This window comes from Enhydra lutris, unplaced genomic scaffold, assembly GCF_002288905.1.
Source record: "Enhydra lutris kenyoni isolate GAN:26980312 unplaced genomic scaffold, ASM228890v2 scaffoldscaffold19, whole genome shotgun sequence".
NCBI lineage: Eukaryota > Metazoa > Chordata > Mammalia > Carnivora > Mustelidae > Enhydra > Enhydra lutris.
The window spans coordinates 5,862,131-5,887,727 of NW_019154103.1; the positions used below are offsets into that span (position 1 = coordinate 5,862,131).

The following is a 25,597-nucleotide window of genomic DNA, read 5'->3' on the forward strand; positions in this document are numbered from 1 at the left end:
CAAATCAGCTTATTTCTTACTACTAATAACTGTCACTTATTTAGTATCTGTTTTATGTTAGCACTGTATGAATTTTATATACATTATCCTTAATCCTAGTACTATCTAGTATAGTATTATCCTTGATTCACATGTGAAGAAACTAAGTCTTAGGAATGTTACATTATTAATTCAAGCTTTATAGTCACAAATTATGGATCCAGAAACTGTTATTTTTTTCTCTCATTCTGTGCTGCCTAAGACAAAATTATACTGTTTACTAATATATCATTTCATCTAATATTTGTTGCTTATTACATTTTGTTTGAATGTATCTGATTGTTCCTGTACAGATTTACCTTTCTTTAAGAACAACATGTTAGAATTTTAGCTTATATCAATTTGAGAATGACTTAAAACTTTATAGTGACAAAAAAAACTTTGTTATTTTACAAGGGAACAAAGTTCTTTTAAATTTTGAGCTTCTCTAATATAGTTAAATAGAATTAAAAAATAGGATAAAAACTTTGAATACAATAACATTTATTCAATGTATTATGCTTTTTAAAGTTATTTTCATATTTTCTCAAATTTATGGTAATATATTTATTTTAAAAATGCGTATGGTGTTTCAGTTCAGTTAGAATACTAAATTAGGAAAGAAAAGAATGAAAGACTATAACCATATCTTTATCTTCAAAAGCTTTATCATAATGTAGCATTATTATTACTACTTAATTCTTTTGACTTGAAAAAGCAACATGAGTGATAGAGTATTAACTGTTGAGTTAAAACAATGAAGTTGAGAGTGTTTAAATATATAAACTTAGGTTAAGCTTATGAAGGGATCTTTATTTTAATGTGAGCATATTATGAGACTTACCCAGATTCATGCTAGGTGGAGATTTATGAGATAGCTTATATTTGTTTGTTTCCCTAACAGTATCTTCATATTCCAGAAAGCCATCTTTATGGTTGTGAGATTAGGAATTCTGAGAATGTAGAGTTACTCTGTGCAGCTATGTATTGAAAGTATATTAAATTTTACATATATACATATTTATACACATAGAGATATAGCAACTCTTTTTAGTTTTAAAATGCATATAATATGTTGAAGGATTTTAGTTATATAAAACAGGCTATAAATGAATATCTTTGAAAAGACAAATTTAAACATTTTGGTGAAGTCAGTTTTAATGATAAAAAACATCTTTTAAAGTTGATATTACTTGGGGCACCTGGGTGGCTCAGTGGGTTAAAGCCTCTGCCTTTGGCTCAGGTCTTGATCTCGGGGTCCTGGGATCGAGCTCCACATCTGGCGCTCTGCTCAGCGGGGAGCCTGCTTCCTCCTCTTTCTCTGCCTGCCTCTCTGCCTACTTGTGATCTCTGTCAAATAAATAAATAAATACCTTAAAAAAAATAAAGTTGATATTACTTAAATGTTAAAAGTTATAAGGAAGTTAATTTTGAAATAATACATTATTTCAGGAGGTAACCATACTGCATTATTATGAATGGTACAGTTACAATAATGATGCCTGGCGTATACTAAATAATTAATATATAGGTAATACTATTGCTGCTGTGCTTTACATACAGTGTTATCATTTAATCCTCATTACAGTTCTATGAGTAGTTATTTTTTTATAGATGAAGAAGCCGAACATTAGGAAAGCTAAGTAACTTGAGATGAAGAAGCCGAACATTAGGAAAGCTAAGTAAACTCGATTAAGTTCATATAGCTAATAGGTTTCAAAGCTAGATCTGACACCTAAGCTCATGCTCGTAACCACTTCATTATAGTACTTCTACTTTATGATATTTATGTTGATTTCAAAACTTTAGAAGCTTCCAAAAACTATCAAAAACTTTAAAAGCAAATATAATTTAAAGAATTTAATGATCAGTCTTTAACATGTTAAAATCTGGTAACAGATTAGTGGTAATCTGCATACAATTAAAGCTTGGTAGAACTTCAATATATCATTTAGCCCTTTCTCTGTTCAGTCAGAACTCTGCTTAAGTACTCCATATCAGGTATCTTTTTCTTTGAGACCTTCCTCAACATTTATATCCAGGGCCTAATAATTCATATTGTTGGAATAGTGTGGAACTTTGTTTGCTTGGAGTTTAGGAAATAGTCATCCTTCATTTAAGGCGTGTATATTTTTTTTAAAAAAGAGTATTTATTTAGAGAGTTTGTACGTGTGTGCACACACAGGAGAAGGGGCAGACAGAGGGGGAGAATCACAAATAGACTCTGAGCTGATCGTGGAGCTCAACGCAGGGAGTCGGCTTCCCTTCTCTCTCTATCCCTCTGCCTCTCATCCCACTCGCCCACTCCCTCTCTCTAAAATAAAATAAGGGGCGCCTGGATGGCTCCCTTGTTAAGTGTCTGCCGTCAGCTCAGGTCATGGTCCCAGGGTCCTGGGATCAAGCCCCACATTGGGCTTCCTGGTCAGTGGGAAGCCTGCTTCTCCCTCTCCCACTCCCCCTGCTTGTGTTCCCTCTCTTGCTGTGGCTCTCTCTTTCAAATAAATACATAAAACCTTAAAAAAAAAATCTTCAAAAAATTAGGTTAGGGAATAAATTTATTGAGAGAGAGAGTGCGTAAGTGCCTATACACAAGCAGGTGGTGGGGCAGAGGGCAAGGAAGAGAGAGAATCTCAAGTAGACTCCATGCTGAGTGCAGGGCCCACCTCATGACCCTGATCTCCTGAACTGAGCCAAAATAAAGAGTCGGCTGCCTAACTGACTGAGCCACTCAGGTTCCCCTAAGGCATCTATCTTTTTAAAGAACAGTTACCAAGTGAAAGTTTAGCCAATCTAATTTATTCCAGAAAGTGCTTAATTGTCCAAATTTCAAACTTTGAAGGTAAGATATTATGGCACAGATCAAGAAATAATAGAATTTGGCAAAAAATGTCTTTCCATTTTTGGTAGGCATTTGTATGAGTAAAAAAGTGAGACTTTGTAGTTGTTTTTCTAGGGGTTGCCCATTAAAATTTTTCTTAACTTGGTATTGGAAGGAAAGGAAGATACATATCTTCAAAAATGTTTTCAGGAATTAAGTCATTATAAATTTGGTTATTAGAGGCCCCAAATAAGATATAACTTTAAAAAGTAATAAAGATGTCTTCCCCACTTGAAAAACATACAACAGGGGCGCCTGGGTGGCTCAGAGGGTTAAAGCCTCTGCCTTCGGCTGAGGTCATGATCCCGGAGTCCTGGGATCGAGCCCCGCGTCAGGCTCTTTCCTTGGTGGGGAGCCTGCTTCCTCCTCTCTCTCTCTGCCTGCCTCTCTGCCTACTTGTGATCTCTCTCTGTCCAATAAATAAATAAAATCTTTAAAAAAAAACAAACAAACAAACCATACAACAGTAAGTATCAGTAATCCCCACCTCAAATGCTTTAATAAATAGATGTTACATTGTGTCAGTTAAGTTGGTTTTCCGTGGATTTAGGTTGTAATTTCTTTGTCGTTTGGATTGGTCTTTATATGTTTTCTAATATGTTAGCTTAAGTTTTGCCCAGCCATATCCTATCCAAAGTAATGTATATTATTCTTAAATACATATGCAATAGGGGAACTGCCTTTAAAAAAAATTCTTTGATGAAATTTTTCTAAAGCAGAAAATCTTTCTGTGATGTTAATGATTACCAAAAATGGAGTTTTTTGATGGTTAAGTGGAATTTCTTTTAACTTGTAGCATCTTTTGGGCCCTTTTTTTTTTTCTTCTTTTTTAAGTTTGGCTTTCTCCTTCAGTTTTCCTCTGGTATGTACGACATGGCACTTTCTGTATATGACCGTGAAAAAGAATAGTGACACTAAGAGGAGACTGGTCAAATTGTTGGTTCAGAGTCATTCACCATTTTAGTAGAGTAGGTCTCACAACTCTAAAGTGTTAATATACAATTGCTGACCTTTTTTCTTTAAATTATTTAACAAAATAAAAAATTTTAAAAGAGGTTTAAACAGTTTTAAGGTAAGAAAATGACTCTTATTTTAGCATCAGTTAATAAAGTGAATGCTTACTGTGGTATGTCTTAAGAGTCAAAATTAGTAAGAAGGTTTCAGAGCAGAAGTTATTAAATAGTGACCCACTTCTCTTTTCCTTGTTATTTGAACTTAGGTTATACCTTTTTGTTTGATTAGCCAGAAAATAATATTGAAATTTTACAATTTAAAATACTTTCCAACAAAGGGTGGTAGAAGCAATACATCTGCTCTTCCTTCTGCTTCCACTCTTTATTATAAATTGAGACTTCTTTCCTAACTCCCTCTAGTCTTAGAGACAATTAGATTTCTACTTAAGTCTCATCATATAATACTAAATCTGCTAGAAGTATAAGGGAAAGTCTGAAGTTTAGGAGTGTCAGATTTATGAACTGTGGTTGTCTTCTGAAAGAAAGGTAGTCACTTCTTGGTAGTTAAAAATTATGGATAGAATTGTAGATAATAGGACAGGGAGGGAATTTTTTTATTTTCTTGCTCTTTTGTTTTTCTTGCTGATTTTTGAGGATTACCTTTAACTAGATGCACTACCCTATTTCTCTGTATTGTAATTAGGTTATTTGGGGAGCCTCTGTTTTTTAAAGTTGGATTACTAATTAAATTGGTATCTGTATACCCTAGGTTGATTTATTAAGTATTTGGGAACCTTAAGCTGTCACCCCTTAACCAGTTGCTTTAAAAAAAAAATCTGTTATTACTCTGATGGTGAATGGTAATGTAGAAAGCTATCTTAAGGGCAGCTGTGCAAATTACCTTAAAAAGAGTGTTTTCTAACATTTGGATATGTATTATTTGAGAATCTCTGTAGTCCATAGTCCATTTAGTATGTTTTAGAGCCAGAACTTACTGCTGGTAGAGGAACGATTTATCTAAATGAATAGAGGGGGCGCCTGGGTGGCTCAGTGGGTTAAGCCGCTGCCTTCAGCTCAGGTCATGATCCCAGGGTCCTGGGATCGAGTCCCGCATCAGGCTCTCTGCTCAGCAGGGAGGCTGCTTCCCTTCCTCTCTCTCTGCCTGCCTCTCTGCCTACTTTGATCTCTGTCTGTCAAATAAATAAATAAAATCTTTAAAAAAAAATAACTTAAAAAAATAAATGAATAGAGGAAGGATTTATCTAAATGAATATTTATCTAAATGAAAATGAATGGTATAGGTTAGGCAAAAAGAAAAAGTACCCATTAGTATTCTTTCTAGTAAGTCTTGTGTAGGTGTAGATTACAACCAAACGGTACCTTCCCTTATGAATATTGTGGCAGAAGTTTGCTGAATATTGCTTGCTGCTCAGTTTCCTTCTTCTTTTCCCTGCCCTCTGTCATTTCAAGTTCAGTTCCTGTTGAATGTCTGTCATCTCTTCCCATTAAGATACAAAATACAAAAATAAAATGAAACAAAATTTAAAAAATCTTAAAATTGGTGTAAGTACTGTTCACATATTAGTTACTTTTATGGCCTCTAGGAGAAATTTTAAGTGCCAGTTAGAAAATGCTTGTATCTTGCGCTTGATATTGCCTGCTGTTCCTTGTAGAGGCACTCAAGAAGGAGGAACATGTATAAAGAAATCTCTGTGTTATTTGATGAAATCTTGGTATGTACAGTGAAGATTTGTTTATGAGTTTAGAAAATCTTTTGCTACTGTAGGCTCTTGGTTAAATGAGTGATATACCTCAGCCAAGGTTTAGAATGTCTTAGTTTTTTAGGTACTTTCTGGCATACTGCAAACACCGGTGAAATCTTTAGTGGAAGAAAATCTTCAAATTTCCAAACTGCCAACATAAAGATTTCTTTTCTCTTCTTCAGAGAGCTTAGGTCAGGATTTGAAAGTTTTTAGTGTATGTTTTAAATGGCTTTATATTTCCCCCCTTTTCTTTTTGACAGGAATCTTTTAGTCCAGCTATACAGCTGCACCTTGTACATCAAGCTCCATGTAATGTTCCTCCTTACCTCTCAAAGAATGAATCAAATCTTGGGGACCTCTTACTGGGCTTTCTTAAATATTATGCTACAGAATTTGAGTAAGTGAAACATCACATTGTGTTTTATTCATTTACATATGTGAATGCTACACTTTCGGTTAGAAAGTATACTTGTTCACTTCAGTGCCACAACCTTGTCTAGAAATGTATAATTATAAAATTTAATATCTAATGATTAATTATTAGAAACTAAATAGATTTTATATTCCTACCTAATGAAAAATGATAGTTCAGTAAGCCCAGTTTTAGTTGATTTCATTAGTGATCCTATCTTATGTTTAGCTCCCTCTTTTCGTAGTAGGGCCTGAATAAATGTTTGTGTTGACCCTGGATCGGTGTTGGATAGTTTGAAATACCTGCTTTTAGGAAGTTATAGTAAAAAACACAGCTAAGTGTTCCAAACTTGGAAACAGATCTATTTGATATCTGAATAGTTGTTAGTACATAAAAATCAGGGAATACTCTTTGCTTTTATTTTCCTTTCTTCTGAGATATGTAAACTGGAAGGCTTAAGTGTATAATTAGACTGGACTTAACTGAACGTTCCTAAGGGAGTTCTAGAAGTCCAGATAGAGTGGGGTTAGGAATTGCAGCTCTTCTGATCAATTTAGAAAAGCTTGAAGGGAAGGGGGGAAGAAAAAGGACTTAGGAATTTTACAGAGTTAGAGGAGGGGAGGGTACAATAACCACAGGGTACCATTTTGAAAAGATTTGGAGGGGGGAATAATAATAGCTTTTGTTATACATTATAATTACTAGCTGGGAAAAACTGTTCCCAACAGATTATATGTATTTTCTCATTTACATAATAGCCATATGATACGATGTTATATCATGCCCATTTTATCAGTAAAGCATATATGGCGAGAGATAAAGAGGTGCCCTAAGATCACACAGCTAGTCAGGGGGAGGTTTTGACTTCAAAATTCACACTCTTAACTATGGTACTTTACTGCAGTATTGGTATTGCCTTATTTGCTATGATGCAATAGCTCTAAAGAAACTTGACTCATGAGATGATTTGAAACATAGGGCATGAAAGAAGTAATGTTGCTTAAATTCCTCCATGCAAATCTTTCACCAGACTGTTTTGTTTACAGTTGTGTCTCCATTATCTAACCCAGTGCTGTAGAGTGGGTACTGGAAAAATTCACGCTATAAATAAATAATTTTGAAGCAGAGGGTAAGATTATAGATATATTGCAAAGATCCTTAAGATGACCTAAAAATTACTGAATCAGGTTAAGAAAAAAAGTAGGAAAAGTGCTGGTGGGAAATAGTTCAATAAGAATGAAGTTATAATAATCATCATTAAAGATGACTAGGACCAGAGTTTATATCCAGGCAACAAGGATAAAAAGGAAGGAGCCTTCATTTATAAGGTGAAAAGATTTCATGGGACATAAGAGACTATAAAGATTATTCTAGAGTCAAGATTTGTATGATGCTGCAGTAACAATAGCTGATTTTCATGAATATTTACTTAGTGCCCTACAGTACGCTAGTGATTCCTATGTATTATCTCATTTAATCCTCATAGTAACCCCTTGTGAGGCCTAGGCAATTGGTGTACTTGAAACTTGCCCATGGCAGTACAGCTAGATAGAGAGAGAACTGAGGTTCAGTCTCAGGTCTAACTCCAAAACTACATTCTTAATTGTTAGAATATATTTGCATTGTCTTTTTCTATTGTAAATTAGGGAAGTTTGCAAAGAGGGAAGAGGATTCATAGAAAAAGGTATATTTCTACCATGTATAGGTTAGGAATAGAGCATCTAGTTACCAGTGCCTTGAAAGTCAGCTGCTTTGTTGGACTGAAACAAAATGACAAAATGGACAGGTTTGTGTATTAGTTTAGTATTAGCAGAAACTAGCTAGTTGTGCCAAATGATACTGGCTAGGATGCTGAGACTTCAAAAGACGTTTTGAACTTTTGGATGCATTTGTTATCACAATGATAGATGATTTAGGAGACACCTTTTCTTTGATCATACAGTACATTTGTGAAGTGTATTGTTGTTTCATACCAGATTTTTTTTCAGAAATTTGACTATAGGGAGCACTGCCAAGAATGTAGTCATGGCAGTGAACTAGGTGCTGTGCAAAGGAATTCTGGCAGCTGTTAGAAATGTAAGAATTTCTTCTGAACCTTGAGACATTCATTTAAAAAAATTCTCTTTACTCAAAGACAGAACCAAGTGCCTGTTAAAGGGATGCTTGAGTATATGGTATAAGTGTTGCAGAAATTTTGTATGGCCATTTAAAAATTACTAGGATTTTCTTACCTACTTCACTCACAGCTTTCTCCTAACCCTTGCTGCTGAAAACTCTTAAAATGAAGCCAGGCTTCTAGAACTGCCTGGGAGCAGGGAACTGATAAATAAAAAAAAGATACGGTTGCTCACAGAAACTAGGAAAAAATAACGTTAGAGTGTAATAATTTTGTATTTTAACAAAACAAAATAAAATTTAAGTTTTAAATATCTTACAGACACCTAGATACTACAGATTCTAGGAACCTTAAAAGGTTTCCTGTTTTGTAATCCTGTATATTCCCTGGATTCCTAATCACATGCCATTACTGCAGGTCTTATCTCTTGTGTTAAAAATGGATGCCTATATACTTAAATACATTTTTTAAGAAGGAAGTTACAAAGCCTCAATTTTTTTGACTATCTCCTTTCTTACTCTGATTTTTTTCCTCTCATCTAATCAATAAATCATTGAGTGCCTACTATATATCAAGCTTTTTTTTCTCTGCACTGGGAATATGGCAATTAACAAAATAGGCAGAAGTCTCTGTCTTCATGGAGCTTGCATTGTAGTATGTATTGTAGCATGGAGAGATAGACAATTAACAAATTGTTTAGTATATACATGAGGTTAGGGATAAGAAGGAAATAATTTATAGTCTAAAAAGGAAGGATCATTGAGATAGGAGGAAAGCCAATAGAATGTGTTGTCTTGGAATCAGAAGGGAAAAAATGTTTTGAGGGGGAAGAAATGATTAGCTCTGTCAAATTTTTTGATGGATCAAGTACAAGATGAAAACAAAAAGATGACCATTGCAATGTCGGTCCACGTGGAGGCCACTGGGCACTGGTCAAGGGCAATTTCTGTGGAAAAACTGGGATAAACAGCATCATTGCTGTGGGCTCAAAAGCGAACAGGGACAAATTAAATACAGATAGGGTAGTGTATAGACACTAGTAATATGTAGAGTTTATATACTTGTAAAAGGGAGCAGAAAAAATGGAGTAAAAATTGGAGAGTTAAGTGGGGTTGAGTTTTTGTTTTTAGAAAGGAGAAATAACCTATCTTGATGGCAAAATTGATGATACCAGAAAAAGTAAATTGTTGAATAGTATGCCTCTTTGAATTAAGAAGGATTGGAATCTAGAGCACAAGTGGAATGGAGAACAGATGATGCATTAATAATAATAAGAAAAAGCAGAGAATATGGATTCAAAGGAATGCCAATGAATTGATGTGGGAGCTAGTGGAAACTATCTTTTGGTTGCCTTAGGTTTTTTTAGTGAAACAGAGCATGGACATCACCTGGGGATGATTGTGAGGGAGGAAATTTGAAAAGTGAGGCAAAGTATGAATTGTCCTGTAGGAGAGTAAAGGAGTGAGTTAACTATGGAAATACAGTATGTTTGGTGGGTGTAGCATTTGGGGTCCTTTTGAGCTAAGTCATCATGAATTTAAAGTGACTTTAAAGTTAACATGAATTTAAAGGTCAGCATAGTTGCGTATTTTTCTCCAGCCACGTTGAGCTGCAGGGGAAAGGACTGAAGTAAACAAGGATTTAATTATGGTTATATTTCAGCCAACTAAGTTGAGTGCAACAAGAAGCGTAAGAGAGTTGTGGGTGGGGGGGGGGGTATGCAAGCAAGTGATTTTAATAAGTGACCATGGACCGAACATATTAAATTCAATCTTGAAAATGTGTACACAGGGATGCATGTAGGACATCCAGGGGCAGTTTCCATTTGTGAGTTGCAACAGTTGTTGTAGAGCTTAGTAGCAAGGTCAGAGCTGGAGAAAAGGATTTGGGAAAGAAACATTGTTAAAGCTTGGGAGGTGTACCATAACATTAGAAGAGGATTGAGAGAGGCAAGGCCCTGATGGACACGAGCATTTAAGGAGTCAGGTAGAAGAAAGGATCAGGCAGAAGAATAAAACAAAACTCTGGGATTAGAGCAGAATTTTCTGTTTTTTATGAATTTTGAAAACCCTGACAACGTTTTCTTTTTGTTTGCTTCCCAGCCCTTAATAAAGCAAAACTGTATATATTTGTTCACTTAATTTGACTACTCTTATTTAATATATGTAGCCACATATATTTTAGATTTTTCAGACCCATAATTTTGACTTTCTTTACAGGACTTAAATTTTTGTTTGTTCTAGTGTAAGCATAGTATTTTGAAATAAATACGTAGTCACAAAAAGAATGGCTAGAAGAGAGTTAATAGATAAGTAGCAATCCATTATTATTACTGAAGAAAAGAAGCAAACACCTTACCAACGTAGGGTTGGTAAACCCAGTTTTACATTCAAAAGAGTGTCATATATTATCAAATCTGTTTTAGATTAAATTAAACCCTATATCTGCTCTTCTTTTCTGATACCTTTCTCTTCTATAGACTATATCTTATTTTACATTTTAGTTATTGAGTAATGATAACAGATTTTTACATGGCAAGCAAATTATGGTAGAAAAATATGGTTTGATAAAAGGCTTGATTTGGGGCCTGTTTTAAAGAAAGAAATATTTGGGGAAAACGTTTTTAAATTGCCACTTAGAAATTCTACATTTAAATTCACCTCGAAGAGTAAAAGTAGTATATATAAGTTATGTATATCAGGTTTTATGATTTCAGATACTAAGTAATTTAGAAATATTTAAAAGTGCTTTGAAAATGCAGTAGATTGAATCAGTCCAAATAATAGTGATTTAAAAAATATATATTTTTTCTCTATGAAGTACTTCAGGTGATAAAGTCACTTAAGTAATTACATTATTTGGGTTGATTATAGGTTGAAGCTTAAATGATACCTGTTCAGGGATGATAAAGTGAATATTGGTATGTCACATGTTTCTGTGACCCAGTTTAGATCCAAGTATGGACATGTAATACAAATTCAGGATTGGATTTCACATAAGTATGGTGGTGAGGAGAGTTCCTTTGATTTAAGAGATTAAAATTTATAATTTAACAGTAGGATGATCAGTAGTAGTTCAGGATTCTAAGCTTGTCTGAGGAAAAATCGGTCTATCCTTTTTTAACATAATCTTTCCAATTTTAATTTTATTGTAGATTCAACTGTCCTGTAAGTTCAGTGAGAAACAAGTAGTCTCAAGAAAAAAGTTCATTTTAATAGTGAAATATATCTTAAGTGGTGTAAAGTAGTACAAAGCATAATTCTGCTGTGATCATGTTTGGTTTGGGCATGTGGTTATATAACTCTCCCCTTGACATTGTTATTTTATTTTGTTTTATTGTTAGTAGTTATTACTTTAAGTAACCTCTGTACCCATTGTGGGGCCTGAACTCATGACCCCAACGTCAAGAGTTTCTTGTTCTACCTATTGACTGAGCCAGCCTGGTATACCCTTACATTGTTATTTTTAAAAAATTTTGGAAACACACCTGCACCAACAGAGCAGTGTACTTCTTTTCTCTTTGGAGTTTATACAATGGAACTGCTCTACATGAGATATCTAAAACATGTTACTGTAATTAAAAACTGTTTCTCATTGATAACCCACTTAGTTTTTAGAAAGCATAAATTCTGATATGATTCTTAAGGAACTTAAAGTTGTCTTTGCAAAGTATTTCTAAGTTGTATTCCTCATAAGAAAAAATAGAAAATCATACTTTGAGGATCCTTTTCAATGATCAAACTTCACAAGATGCAGTGTTTTTTTTTGTTTTGTTTTGTTTTGTTTTTTGCATATTTAAGATAGAGATTAATCAGTTTTTCAGAAAGAAATGCCATATTGGACCCTCAATTCTTTGGGATTCTGGTGTTTTTTTTGGGGGGGGGGGTTGTTCTTTCATCTGATTAATAGAGGAAGGGTAAGATAAGTATTGGAGTTGGAAGGTCCCAAACCTTGGTCTTCTATTTTTACTGCAATGGGGCCAAAGATAAATATGGCTGGAAAAAAAAAAAAAAAAAGACTTCAACTATTTCCCAGACCCATTTGTCTCTTGCATACAAGCTGAATGGTCATATGTTTTACAGTGTTCCTTGAGAAAAAGATAATTGTACTTGTGCAGAGCTATTATAATTGTAAAGAAAGTTTTAAAAAACAGAATGTAAGGTTAGTGCATACTAAAGACTGAACAGTTTACCTTCAGGCATGCTGAGAAAAAAATTGTTTTACTTGAATATAACTTTACTGTTAATAGCTACATCCGATATATAACAATAACAGTATGTTTTCATAGAGTATTAATTTTTCCTAAAACAGCATCTGCTGGCTTCTCTTGGGTAATTGTAAAATTTTCTCCCAAACCATACGTGGACATGCAGTGAACAATTATTTAATGATACCAGAAAACAACACAAGATTGCATCTCTCTTAACAAATAAAAAATCCTTACTGAGGTGCTAACAGTGAAAATAATTTTTACATTTTTTGCTTACTTATGCTTTATTTTTCATATTACTTGATTTATTCAATAAATATGTATTGAGTGCCTACTTTATACTAAGAAGTTATTTGAACAGTGAAAAATACATAAATCAGCATCTTGGAGCTCCCATTCTGCTTTAGGCAAGATAAATAAGAAACAGTAACATACTAAATAAGCAAATTGTTAGCATGTAAGTGCTGTGGAGAAAAAAAGGGAAATAGGGATTGTGGTGCTGAGGGTCAAGGCAAATTTCAGTATTCTGTGAGAAAATTAGAGTGGAACTTAGTAACATATAGTAAATACAATAAATAAATACAATAAAAGGGAAAATTAAGAAAATAGTTAACACAATTATGTTTTCTTCTTGTAGCTGGAACAGTCAAATGATTTCAGTTCGTGAAGCCAAAGCCATTCCCAGGCCTGATGGTATTGAATGGAGAAATAAATATATCTGTGTAGAAGGTAGATTTTCCGCAGCTACTCATTTACTATCTTGTTACCACCATGGTACTAAGAGAATTACTTGAATAAGTTCAGTTTGTATTTCAGTTAAAAGCAACACATTTATATTCTGACTTACAAGTCTTTTAGTTACAAAATTTTCTTTTTTTTCTTCTTTTTACTTAAAATTCCAGTTATTGTGTGTAGAAGTTAGTGCTTCAACACTTTTCATACAATACCTGATGCTCATCACAAGTGCCGTCCTTAATCCCCATCACCTATTTCACATCCCTCTACCCACCTCCCCCTCTGGTAACCATCAGTTTGTTCTCTATAGTTAGCAGTCTCTTTCTTGGTTGGCCTCCCCCCCCCCCCACACCCGCCCTGTATGTTGGTTTGTTTCTTAAATTCTACATACGAATAAAATCATACGATATTTGTCTCTTTCTGATTAACTCTAGCTCCATTCACATTGTTGCAAATGGCAAGATTTCATTCTTTTTGATGGCTGAGTATTTTTGTTTAATTTTTAAAAGTAATTTAATTCTTTAGCTGTAAAAATAATCAATATGAATTTAGGCATTTAATCTTCTAGTTCATGATATTTGAGCAGTCTTTATGCATCCCTCCTGCTTGTAGTTGATTGAAGCTTAATTTCATGACTTGAAGGTGGAAAAAAATACTCTCTTCATGTGATGGTTCTTACATTAAGATAAAGTGAGTTCTGGGGCGCCCGGGTGGCTCATTGGGTTAAAGCATCTGCCTTCAGCTAAGGTCATGATCCCAGGATCCTGGGATCAAGCCCCACATCAGACTGTCTGCTCAGCAGGGAGCCTGCTTCCTCCTCTCTCTCTGCCTGCCTCTCTGCCTACTTGTGATCTTTGTCTGTCAAATAAATAAAATCTAAAAAAATAAAAAAGATAAATTGAGTTCTTCGGAGCACCTGGGTGGCTCAGCTCGGCTAAGTGTCTGCCTTCGGCTCAAGTCATGATCTCAGGGTCCTGGGATGGAGCCCAACATAGAACTCCCTGCTTGGTGGAGAGCCGGCTTCTCTCTCTTTCTCCTGCTCTCCTTGCTTGTGCTCATGCTTGCTTGCTCTCTCTGACAAATAAATAAATTTATAAAAAAAAAGATAAAATGAGTTCTTTTAAAATTAAAATGTTGATACTTAATGCAAGCTAGATTTTTATGAATAGAAATTTATTTTACTTTAAAATTAAATGCCCTGAAGATAATCTGTTCTCTAAAATTAATTTACATGTAGTTGAATATTTCTTTGAGTTGGTGCAAAATGGACTTCAATAAGCAAAATTATTCTTACAGATGCTAAATTGAAGACTTTTGTAAACCTTGAGGTAAAAAAGAATAAAGTGTTAAGTTCAGGGTTTGTAGGAAAACATCAGATTTAGAATATTTTAATCTTGGATTATATGCAACATCTTAAGAGTTTGTGAGTATGAAATTAAATTTCCTGCTTTGGTGGTTGGTTTGTTAAATTGCACAGTGGGTGTATATTATTTTAGTTACTTGCATTCTTTTGAATATTAAATACTTGTAAAGTGCTGTGTGTGATGTGATCCAATAGCTTGGCATATGGCATTATGCTATTAAAAAACACAGGCATACCTTGGATATATTGTGAGTACTAATTTATTACTCACATAATAAAGTGAGTCAAATGAATTTTTTGGTTTCCTGTTGCATATGAAAGTTATGTTTACCCTATGTTGTAGTCTATTAAGTACACAATAGTTTTATACCTAAAATAATGTACATATCTTAATTTAAGAAGGCTGTTGCTAAAAAATGCTACCCATCATCTAAGTTTTCAGCAAGTTGTATGGCTGATGGAGGTTCTTGCCTCAGTATTGATGGCTGCTGACTGATCAGGTTGATGGTTGCTGAAGGTTGAGGTGGCTGTGGCAGTTTCTTGAAATGAGGCAACAGTGAAGTTTGCTGCATCAATTGACTCTTCCTTTTCACAAATGATTTCTCTGTAGCATGTGAGAGCATTTTACCCACAGTAGAACTTCTTTCAAAATTGGAGTCAACCCTCTTCAAACCCTGCCCCTGCTTTATCAACTAAGTTTATGTAGTATTTTTTTTTTAAGATTTTATTTATTTTATTTGACTGAGAAAGAGAGAACACAAGTAGGCAGAGAGGCAGGCAGAGGGGCAGGGGGAGAGAAGCAGGCTTCCTGCTGAGTGGAGAGCCCAATGCCAGGCTTGATCCAGAACCCTGAGATCATGACCTGAGCCAAAGGCAGAGGCTTAACCCACTGACCCAGTTTATGTAATATTCTTTTTTTTTCCTTTTTGAAAGATTTTATTTATTTATTTGACAGAGATCACAAGTAGGCAGAAAGGCAGTTAGAGAGAGAGAGAGAGAGAGAGGAGGAAGCAGTCTCCCTGCCGAGCAGAGAGCCTGATGCGGGGCTTGATCCCAGGACTCTGGGATCATGACCCGAGCCGAAGCCAGAGGCTTTAACCCACTGAGCCACCCAGGCACCCCTATGTAATATTCTTAATCCTTTGAATCCTTTGTTTTCTTTTCAGTATTGTCACCAAGAGCAGATTCGGTCTCAAGAAACCACTTTTTTTGCTCATCTCTAAGAAGCAGGTCATATCCACTAAAGTTTTATCATGTGATGGTAGAAATTCAGCCACATCTTCAAACTCCACTTCTAATTCTAGTTGTCTTTCTGTTTCTACTACATTTGTAGTTAGTTCCTCCACTGGTGTCTTGAACTCCTCAGAGTCATCCATTACGGTTAGAATAAGCTTCTTCCAAACTACTGCTAATGCTGATATTTTGACCTCTTCCCATGAGTCACAAATGTTCTTGATGGCATTTAGAATGGTACATCCTTTCTGGAAGGTTTTCAATGGCCTTTGCCCAGATCCATAGAGAAATCACTATCTGTGGCAGTTATAGCCTTACAACATATATTTCTTAAGTAATGAGACTTGAGGGGTGCCTGGGTGGCTCAGTGGGTTGAGCCTCTGCCTTCGGCTCGGGTTGTGATCTCAGGGTCCTGGGGTTGAGCCCCACATCGGGCTCTCTGCTCGGCAGGGGGCCTGCTTCCCCCTTCCCCTCTGTCTGCCTCTTTGCCTACTTGTGATCTCTCTCTGTCAGATAAATAAATAAAATCTTAAAAAAAAAAAAAAGGTAATGAGACTTGAACATTACTCCTTGATCCATGGGGTGCAGAATGGATATTGTGTTAACAGGCATGAAAACAACAATCTCATTGTACATCTCCATCAGAGCTCTTGGATGACCAAGTACCTTGTCAAGGAGCAGTCATATTTTGAAAGGAATTTTTTTTTTTTCTGAATAGTAGGTTTTTGTTTTTGTTTTTTTAAAGGATTTTATTTATTTATTTGAGAGAATGAAAGAGAGCATGAGAAGGGAGAAGGTCAGAGGGAGAAAGCAGACTCCCCACTGAGCAGGGAGCCTGATGCGGGACTTGATCCTGGGACTCCAGGATCATGACCTGAGCCAAAGGCAGTTGCTTAACCAACTGAGCCACTCAGGCACCCCTGAATAGTAGGTCTTAAAATAATACGTTGTAAACAAACAGATGTGCTGTCATCAGGCTTTGTCGTTCCACTGATAGCACACAAGCATAGTAGCTAAAGCATAATTCTTAGCATCCCTAAGGTTTTCAGAATGGTAAATGAACATTGACTTCAACTTAAAGTTATCAGCTGCATTAGTCCCTAGTAAGAGAGTTCTTTTGTCCTTTGAAACTTTGAAGCCAGGCATTGACTTCTATCTAGTTATGCAAATCTTAGATAGCATCTTCTTCTAATATAAGGCTGTTTCATTTACATGGAAAATCTGTTGTTTAATGTGGCCATCTTTGGGAATTATCTTAGCTAGATCTTCTGAATAAATTTCTGCAGCTTCTACATCAGCACTTGCTGCTTCACCTTGTACTTTTATGTTATAGAGACGGCTTCTCTCCTTAAGCCTCATAAACTGGCCTCTGCTAGCTTCAGACTTCTCTTCTACAGCTTCCTTACCTCTCTCAGCCTTCAGAGAATTGAAGAGAGTTAGGGCCTTGCTCTAAATTAGGTTTTAGCTTAAGGGAATGTTGTGGCTACTTGGTCTTCTATCCAGACCACTGAAACTTTCTCCATATTAGCAGTAAGACCGTTTCACTTTCATATTCATGTATTCACTGGAGTAGCTCTTTTCATTTTTTCATTTCCGTGAGGAACTTTTCCTGCATGCACAACTTAGCTAACTTGTCCAAGAGGCCTAGCTTTTGACCGGTCTCGGTGTTCAACATGTCTTCTTCACCAAGCTTAATCATTTCTAGTTTCTGATTTAAAGTGAGAGATGTGCAACTTTTCCTTTCACTTCACTTGGATAATAATCCCAATTATGCCCCAATAATGCCCTCAAAGTTGAGGGCAACATGGGATTATTAACTGGCCCAATTTCAATACTGATGTGTCTCAGAGAAAATAGGGAGGCCTGAGCAGAGGGAGCCAATGGGGCAATGGTCACTGGGTGGAGCAGTCAGAACACACACAGCATTTCCTAAGTTTGCTATCCTGTGTGCGTGTGGTCATGGTGCCCATGAACAATTATAATAATAACAGCCTTAGAGATGGCTGATCACAAATCACTGTAACAGATAAAATAAGGATGAAAAGTTTGAAATAGTATGAGAATTACCAAAACGTGATAGAGACAACAAAGTGAGCAAATACTGTTGGAAAAATGGCACTGCTAGACTTGCACATCATAGGGTTGCCATAGACCTTCAATTTGTTTAAAAAAAAAAAAAGCCCACAGTATCTGTGAAGTGCAATAAAGTGCAGTAAAACAAAGTATCGTATACTGTGACAATAAACTCCTTTAAAAATAGCCTTCTTAAGCAGTCAAATACACACACACACACACACACACACACACACACACGCTTTTTTATGGGCCTGCTTAAATTACTTGACAAATGAGTTAACCCCTTCATCAGATTTCCTATTCTTCCACACTTTTTCTAGGCCTTTCCTCTCCATTACATTTCTTCCTTCTAGCAATTTCATTTCCTTTCTCTCTAGTCATATTCTCTTTCATCTTTAGAGCACACATGGATCTTCTCATCCTTGAAAAATACTCTTGATTCTACTGGCTCTTGTAAGTACTTTTTTTTTCTCTTTTACAGTGCCAGAATTCTTTTTTTTTTTTAATTTTTTAAATTTTTTAAGAAGGCTCCACACCGAACATGGAGCCCAACGTAGGGCTTGAACTCATGACCCTGATAAGGACCTGAGCTGAGGTCAAGAATCAGATTCTTAACAGACAGAGCCACCCAGGTGCCCCCGTGCCAAAATTCTTAAACTCGAGTCATTTTTACCTTCTTTTGGCATTATTACAGCTATCTCATCTCATTTTAATGCCTTTAGTTATCTTCTTTTTCTCACTAGCATCCTCAGTTTCCTTGTCTTCTTTTTTTTTTTTTTCAAGATTTTATTTATTTATTTGACAGAAATCACGAGTAGGCAGAGAAGCAGGCAGAGAGGAGGAAGCAGACTCCCTGCTGAGCAGAGAGCCCGATGCCAGGCTCGATCCCAGGACCCTGAGATCATGACCTGAGCCGAAAGGCAAAGGCTTTAACCCACTGAGCCACCCAGGCACGCCAGTTTCCTTGTCTTCTCATAGATAGTTTCCTAATGTCTACATATGGGTTCTTCTCTCTTAACTTGTGGGTGAAGAGTTAATGGGTTGGGGTTGAAGATGTGGAAGGTAATGTTAAAGAGACACACATATAAAGTTTTCCTTTGTTCTCTTTCTGTCTTCTGTGCTTGCTATCCTGTTTCTCTCTCTCCTTTTTCTGCCACATTTCTCCTGCAAGTTATTGTACTAACTGTATCCTTTTCTAAACCACCTACTTACACCGTAACTCTGCATTGTTTTCTATCCTCTATCCTTTCAGAGGTACCCTTTTCTCCTGCTGTACAAATCTGTGGTCTTTTTTTTTTTTTTTCCATTTTATTTTATTTCTTTTCAGTGTTCCAGCATTCATTGTTTATGCACGACACCCGATTGCTCCATGCAGTATGTGCCCTCCATAATACCAATACCCACCACCAGGCTCACCCAACTCCCCCACCCCCTCCCCTCTAAGACCCTCAGTTTGTTTCTCAGAGTCCCCAGGCTCTCATGGTTTGTCTCCCCCTGATTTCCCCCAACTCACTTCTCTCCTCCATCTCCCAGTGTCCTCCGTGTTATTCCTTATGCTCCACAAGTAAGTGAAACCATATGATTATTGATTCTCTCTGCTTGACTTACTTCACTCAGCATAATCTCCTCCAGTCCGGTCCATGTTGATAGAAAAGTTGGGTATTCATCTTTTCTGATGGAGGCATAATACTCCGTTGTATATATGGACCATATCTTCTAAATTACTTTTCTATAATATTTGACATGACCACCTTTTTTGTGTACAGTGTTTAATTCTTTCTGATAATTCTTTATTTTTTATTTTCCTTAGGGTAAGGATAGGTCCTTGACCCCCTCTGATTCTTCAAAAATCTTACTCACTTTTGTGATTTAGACTTAACATATATATGCTGATGAGTTTGTTTTTAGTTGTCCTCTCACTTGAATTCCATCTACCTTATTAGATAGTTCATAATAAAATTATTTTTATATGCATATCACATATCTATTAAGAGATCAGGCTTCACAATATGCAGTTGCTATTAAAAACTATCAAATATTGGCAGTTTCATATAGTTCAACCTAATATAAAAACTGAAGACCTGATTTTAGTAATTTCTTGTTTATATGTACATTTAATATTGCAGAACCTTTTGATGGAACAAATACAGCCAGAGCTGTGCATGAAAAGCAGAAATTTGACATGATCAAGGATCAATTTTTGAAGGTAAATTATGCTTCAGATTAACTCTAGAAACATTAGTGAATAGTATGGTTTGAAAATGAAAAAATATATTTATAATAGGACAGAGTAACCTTGGTTTCTGTGTTAAGAAGTCATTAGTGTGGCACAATAGGGAATTTATTACTTGATAGATAGGTATACTTTTCCTTCAGAGAAATCTGTTTTCGTTCACATGGCTTTCACTTTGATGGAAGTAAGCATTTCCTTAGTGAGCCAATTAAGCTCCCAGAATGAGTGAGTGAAATCTGTTGGACTAATTTCTCTCCTTAAAATTTCAGGGAACTTAGTGTAGCTTTAGAAAAGAGCTGATGTTCCATGATTTTTCTTCTGCATACCCCACTGTAACAGTGAATTTGAGCATCTTTTTATCTTTGCTTATATTTTGAGAAAGTAAAAAAAATAAAAAAATGTATTTGTATACACACATTTTGTGTATATAAACTTCAGCCATATGTATATAAACTGTCGTTTATTGCTTAGCTCTTTAGTCCATAGTGTGAATTGATTCATCAGCAGTTTTGTTAGGTGTGGTTTCTTTCTTCAAGGAGTTCCACAGTATAGTGTAGAAACACATTGATGGAAATATATACTATGAGACATATAGGAGAGAATGCTTCATGAAGAAAAAGATCAGAGAACTCTGAAGGTCATTTCAGAGGAATACTTTCTCATTAGACATACAAGTGGATTTTATTTTGGTGATAATTAAAAATGCAAGTGTATCATATTACAAGCTGTCCTTCCATATTAGGCCCTCTCGGTTTGTCAGCCAGATTAGAAAATTTAAAATTAATGGAATTCTGCAGGGCAAAACAAATATCCAAGAGGGAATATTTTTGTCTATCATAACAAATTGAGAACTCAAAAATAGCACTGCTATATTGTTGATGTGTGAGCTTTCATTGTGATGGGTGAGCTTTCATTTAGGGTTGCTTAGCTATAAAACCAATAATTTCAGTCAGTTGAACAACTGAAGTGAGAATAAACTACAAAGATACGCAGTCAGCAAGTAGTGAGCCAGAGTTTTAGCCTGTGAATAAGAATTTCAATTTTTTCTATTTTTCTTTTCCAAGTTATATTTACTCTTCTTTTTCAAAAGTATAAAGTGGTTTATTAGAGATTTACTCTTTCCATAATACTATTTTTGATTAGAAAAGCTTACTAGATGCAAACTAGTCAACCAAATAATTAATTTTCTCACACCCTCTCAGACCCAGAGGTTTTGTCTAGATTACCTTGTTGTTATAGATGAAATAGTTTAAATCTGTGAATAAATGTTAAAATTGTCAGTTACATCTTTTTGTACCACCTCTCTGTCCATTTCTTTTTCAATGAATTGGAATCACACAGGTATAGTGTTTTAAAATAACATTTTCTTTTCTGATGGCAGAAATAAACTTGGGAGATAAAAACACGAAGAAAATAATTACCCCAATTTTACCACCTAGGGAAAACCACTGTTAACATTCTCTTTTCAGTCTTTTGTTCCAGTTATATTTTATGTTTTAAGAATGATTTTTCTTTCTCTCCCAGTCTTGGCACAGATTGAAAAACAAAAGAGATTTGAACAGTATACTACCTTTAAGAGCTCCTGTCCTGAAAAGATAACTGGCCTCTATTTCTTAATAAAATCTTCTGAGAAATAAAGAACAATGGTAACATCATAATGCATTTTGTTTACCTCCATCATGGTTTCTTTTTAATTGTTCTTGTTTTCATGTTTTATTTTTAAGAGGACATACTTATATAAAGATTGCATATTTTATTATGACATTTCCTAATAAAACCCTTTGATTTAAAGATGTATTTTTGAAAATGTTTACATTGATTAGTAATATTATGGCATGACTTTTCAGGAGATCAGATAAAATATTTTTTGGGGGAATTATCTGAACAAATAAAAGTCTTTTGATAAAACTTCAATTAACATACCACATGCTAATACTGAAGAGATGTGTAGAATTTTGGAAAGGGACTGATTAATACATACTTAATGTATAACATAAAATAGATAGTTTGTTGCCTCTCTGTTCTAGTAAAGTGAAGATTCAAGCCAGTTGTTCAGTTACTTGAAGCAAAATGAAATCTGTTATTTCACTGAAATCATTGTAAAGGCATGAAATACTGGACAATTGCCTTAAGTCTTCACTTGACTCACCAGGATAGACTGAGGCTTTGGGTGTGTCTGTATTAGCATTTCATTAGTACCTCACGTGTTTTTGATGTACTCTTGAGATTGCTTTAAATTTTTTGTTGAAAAACAGTACATTTTGCACTGTAGTAATAAGAGCACTAACTCTGTATTGTTCAGCAGTTAGTAAATTGTTTTAAAGAATTAGTTCATTGTAGACATTTTGAAAAGATTATAAGTCCCCTGTGCTTTATGATAGTTTAGTGCATTGTGCACTTTTACTTTATTTCATGTTTTCTTGCCTTTTATTTTCCCTGTGACATGAAGCAACAGAAACTGAAAGATCAAAGTTGAGATTATATCCTATTGACAGTATCAGACTTTTTCTGTATACAATTATAGGATTGTAATCTAAACTGGAATTTTTAGGCAGTAAGCCACTATGAAATGTTTTAGGTAAGACATAAAATTATTATAAATGAAAGCTTAATGTTTGTAAAGATGACTTTTTTAGTATTTTTTTTCCCATATGAAGAAGTAGTGGTGGCTGCTAAAAGAAAAGCTACAGTGTTTATTAAGGTTTTTTTGGTTGATGTAAATATTTGTAAATTGGTCAGTGCCTGTACATTTAAATATGAAAAATAATCTTGAAAACAATTTTAACTTTTTCAGAAAAACTATGTACAACTTCTTTTACACCTGCTGTAGTACAATTTGTACCTCTAATGTATTTAGGTTTTTTGCAGACCAATTCAAATGCTAAGACTTTTGCTTTTCTTTGACTTGTAAAGGTGCATATTTTCATTTTCTTCTTTAAGTTTAAATTTTTGTATGATGTCATATGGAATAAAGTTTATATATGGAAATTGTTTTCGTGGGTTTTTTTTTTCTGTGCTAGTCTTTACTTTTGCGTTGAGATTGAGGTTGTAGTTACCATCTAGAACTAACTGAATCTGACTTTTATGCTTGATGATATAGATTATACAGATAATCTTGGATTTGAGTTCATTCTTGGTTAAGCCAGCTAACTGCATCAGTACCCTATTTCTCTGGCATCATTAGGAATGAAGCTTTCCACATAGGTGAATTTTTTATATTACTCATGTTTAACATTTTTGAAGCAATTGAGCTTTACATTACACATTAGTTCCTTTTTTGGGGAAATTTTCCTAAAATATACATTGTGCAACTTTTCTTTATCAGAATTATTGAGTATAATTAATATTCTAGTGATGACTCGATATCATCATTAAAAGCAATAAAAAACACTCCTAGTACTCTGTGGTAATACTGTGTAGCTCTCAGGGATGTGTAAGCTTGCAGGGTATTCTGCCTCTACTGTATTGGGACATTTCCTAAGAAAGCCCTAACATTAATTTACCGTGGTATGGACTCTTATTGTCACTGTTTTCTCAGTGCTTAGTGGCATGCTTCTCCCCATTATCTTACTGCTGTTACTTTTTAGCTGTCTTGCTGTAACACGTAGATAAAGAAGTTAATGTTAATAAATTTATACCCATTTCTAAATCAATAGACTGGAGCCTAAGATTATGTACCTTGTGATAGACAAATATGTCAGATAAGTGGGCTGTTAATATATGAGGGAATTTTTTAGACTTTTAAATTATTTTCAGTTTGAATTACTTGTGCGGTGAATAATACATTTATTTTCTGTTTGTACTGATGTGGCCATTTCTATATATTTGCATGCATTGTTAAGGTAGTGTTAAAAAGTTACAAATATGTAATCTGTACTGCAGTTCTAAATTTTGGATTGGCTTGAACTAGGATCTTTGCAAATAAATCTCAACTTTAATTAGTGTTTCCAAGAAATTTTGAGTTAAATGGAAGGAATAATCAGCAGCTTCCTATAGTTTTGATTAGTGTTTAATAGGTTCCCCCAATGATTGAACTCTTTTTGTCCTAGGTGAGCAGTCATTTGGGATTACTAGTGGGATAAGCCTAGCTCATGTTAAGATAATAACTTGTTGAGCCTGGTTTAATGAACTGGAAGACTGGACTCCTCTGTCTTTCCTTCCCATACACACCAGCTGATACTTTTGTACTGTATCTGAGCTATCTGCAGTTCTTTGCTCGCAGACTTAACGTACACATACAAGCTAGTGTAAATGGTGAACTTACGTTCATCATATTTAGTAACTGTGAATAGAATTTACTGTAATTAAAAATAAATGTTAGCTATTCTGGCCATGAAATCATTCTCATATAAATATATCTCTACCTGTTGTATGTATTGAGCAGGTCTGGTCCTGTTTTCTTCAGGCAACATTAAGTGTCTACTCTGCCAAGTACGTTGCTTGCTTCTGGGCTTGTAAGAGATGGGGATGGTGTGGAAAAAGATGAATAAAAAATTTATAGAGTGTACTGAGGCAAAGAGACACAAAAATGATTTGAATATAGGATAATGGAACCCAAAATGGGTATTGAACTTAACCTGGGCTTTTCAGAGAAAGGTGGTGATCTTAAATGGAGAGTCACCAGGTAAATAAAGGTTGGGAAAACCTTTCAGGCAGAAGGAACTGTGTAAATAAAGGCACAATGGTGTGACTTGATAAATGTTGGGAATCCTGAGTTCTATATAAGAAATCAGACAAATGTGGGCTGTTGTTACCCAGTGTTCATCTTCTTGAGGAGCTTGGGCTTTAGTCCTTGAGCATAGGGAAGCCATTGAAGGCTTTTAAGCACTGGGCAGGCTCTGATCCAACCCAAGGTCTGGGGCCTTTGAGTCGAGTTTCAGACAGAACTTAGACTTTGGCCAAAGTGAGGAAAATTATTTCTCTTGAAGGTTTTTGGGGGAGATTAAAAAAATGTGGCCGAACAGTCTACAGGCCACTAAAGAAGAGAACACACAATTAATTAATTTGCAGACACAAAAGGAGCCTAAAATAAGGAACAAAGGTTGAAAACTGCGCTTTGAAAATGGCAGACCTCGCTTTGTTTCCCATTGGACCACTTACACTAGGCAAGAGACCTTGAGCCAGTCAGCTTGTCAAGCTCTTCTGAGCCTCAGTTTTCTGATCTTGAAAATCAGGATTGCAGTTAAACGTAACCACAGCAGAATTGTGAGGGGGTCATGAAACGGAAACCCTTAGCAGAGTGCCTGCACTAACAAGCGCTCTGCTCAGTAAGGAGTAGTTACTTGGTTTGGATGAAGGGGCCATCAGGTAGTTGGGCACCAAACGTACAAGCTAGCAAAGCCACATTGGAGGGAAGAGAGGCGGGGTCTGGGTGCCTTTCCTCCTTTCAGCTCCCTGGTGCCGCTGGAGCCTGCCGCCGCTTCGAGTGGTGATCAAGAGTTGCCCCAAGGGCCGCCGGGGATTAGCCTCAACTGGGGCGGGGAGGGCCGCGTGGGGGAAGTTGGCAGACGCGGGGGGAGGAGAACTCGCTGAGCGCGGGCCCCAGAAGCTCGGTGGCGAAACTTTGACGCCTTCTATTTAAAGTCTCGGGGCTAGCCCGCCCCCGGG

At 35.6% G+C, this 25,597-nt stretch overlaps 1 protein-coding gene across 4 annotated transcripts in view; it reads left to right on the forward strand.

The window, feature by feature from the left end:
• LOC111148268 (poly(A) RNA polymerase D4, non-canonical) overlaps positions 1–22,978 on the forward strand; it is a 68,984-nt gene extending 46,006 nt beyond the window's left edge. For all 4 annotated transcript variants that reach the window (XM_022504736.1, XM_022504733.1, XM_022504735.1 and 1 more), the window contains 4 exons: positions 5,873–6,009; positions 12,988–13,079; positions 19,884–19,963; positions 21,515–22,978. In XM_022504736.1, the coding sequence (XP_022360444.1) occupies positions 5,873–6,009; positions 12,988–13,079; positions 19,884–19,963; positions 21,515–21,589 (384 nt within the window). In that variant the 3' untranslated portion in view covers positions 21,590–22,978. The remainder of the gene's footprint in view (positions 1–5,872; positions 6,010–12,987; positions 13,080–19,883; positions 19,964–21,514) is intronic.
• Positions 22,979–25,597: the final 2,619 nt, after the last annotated feature.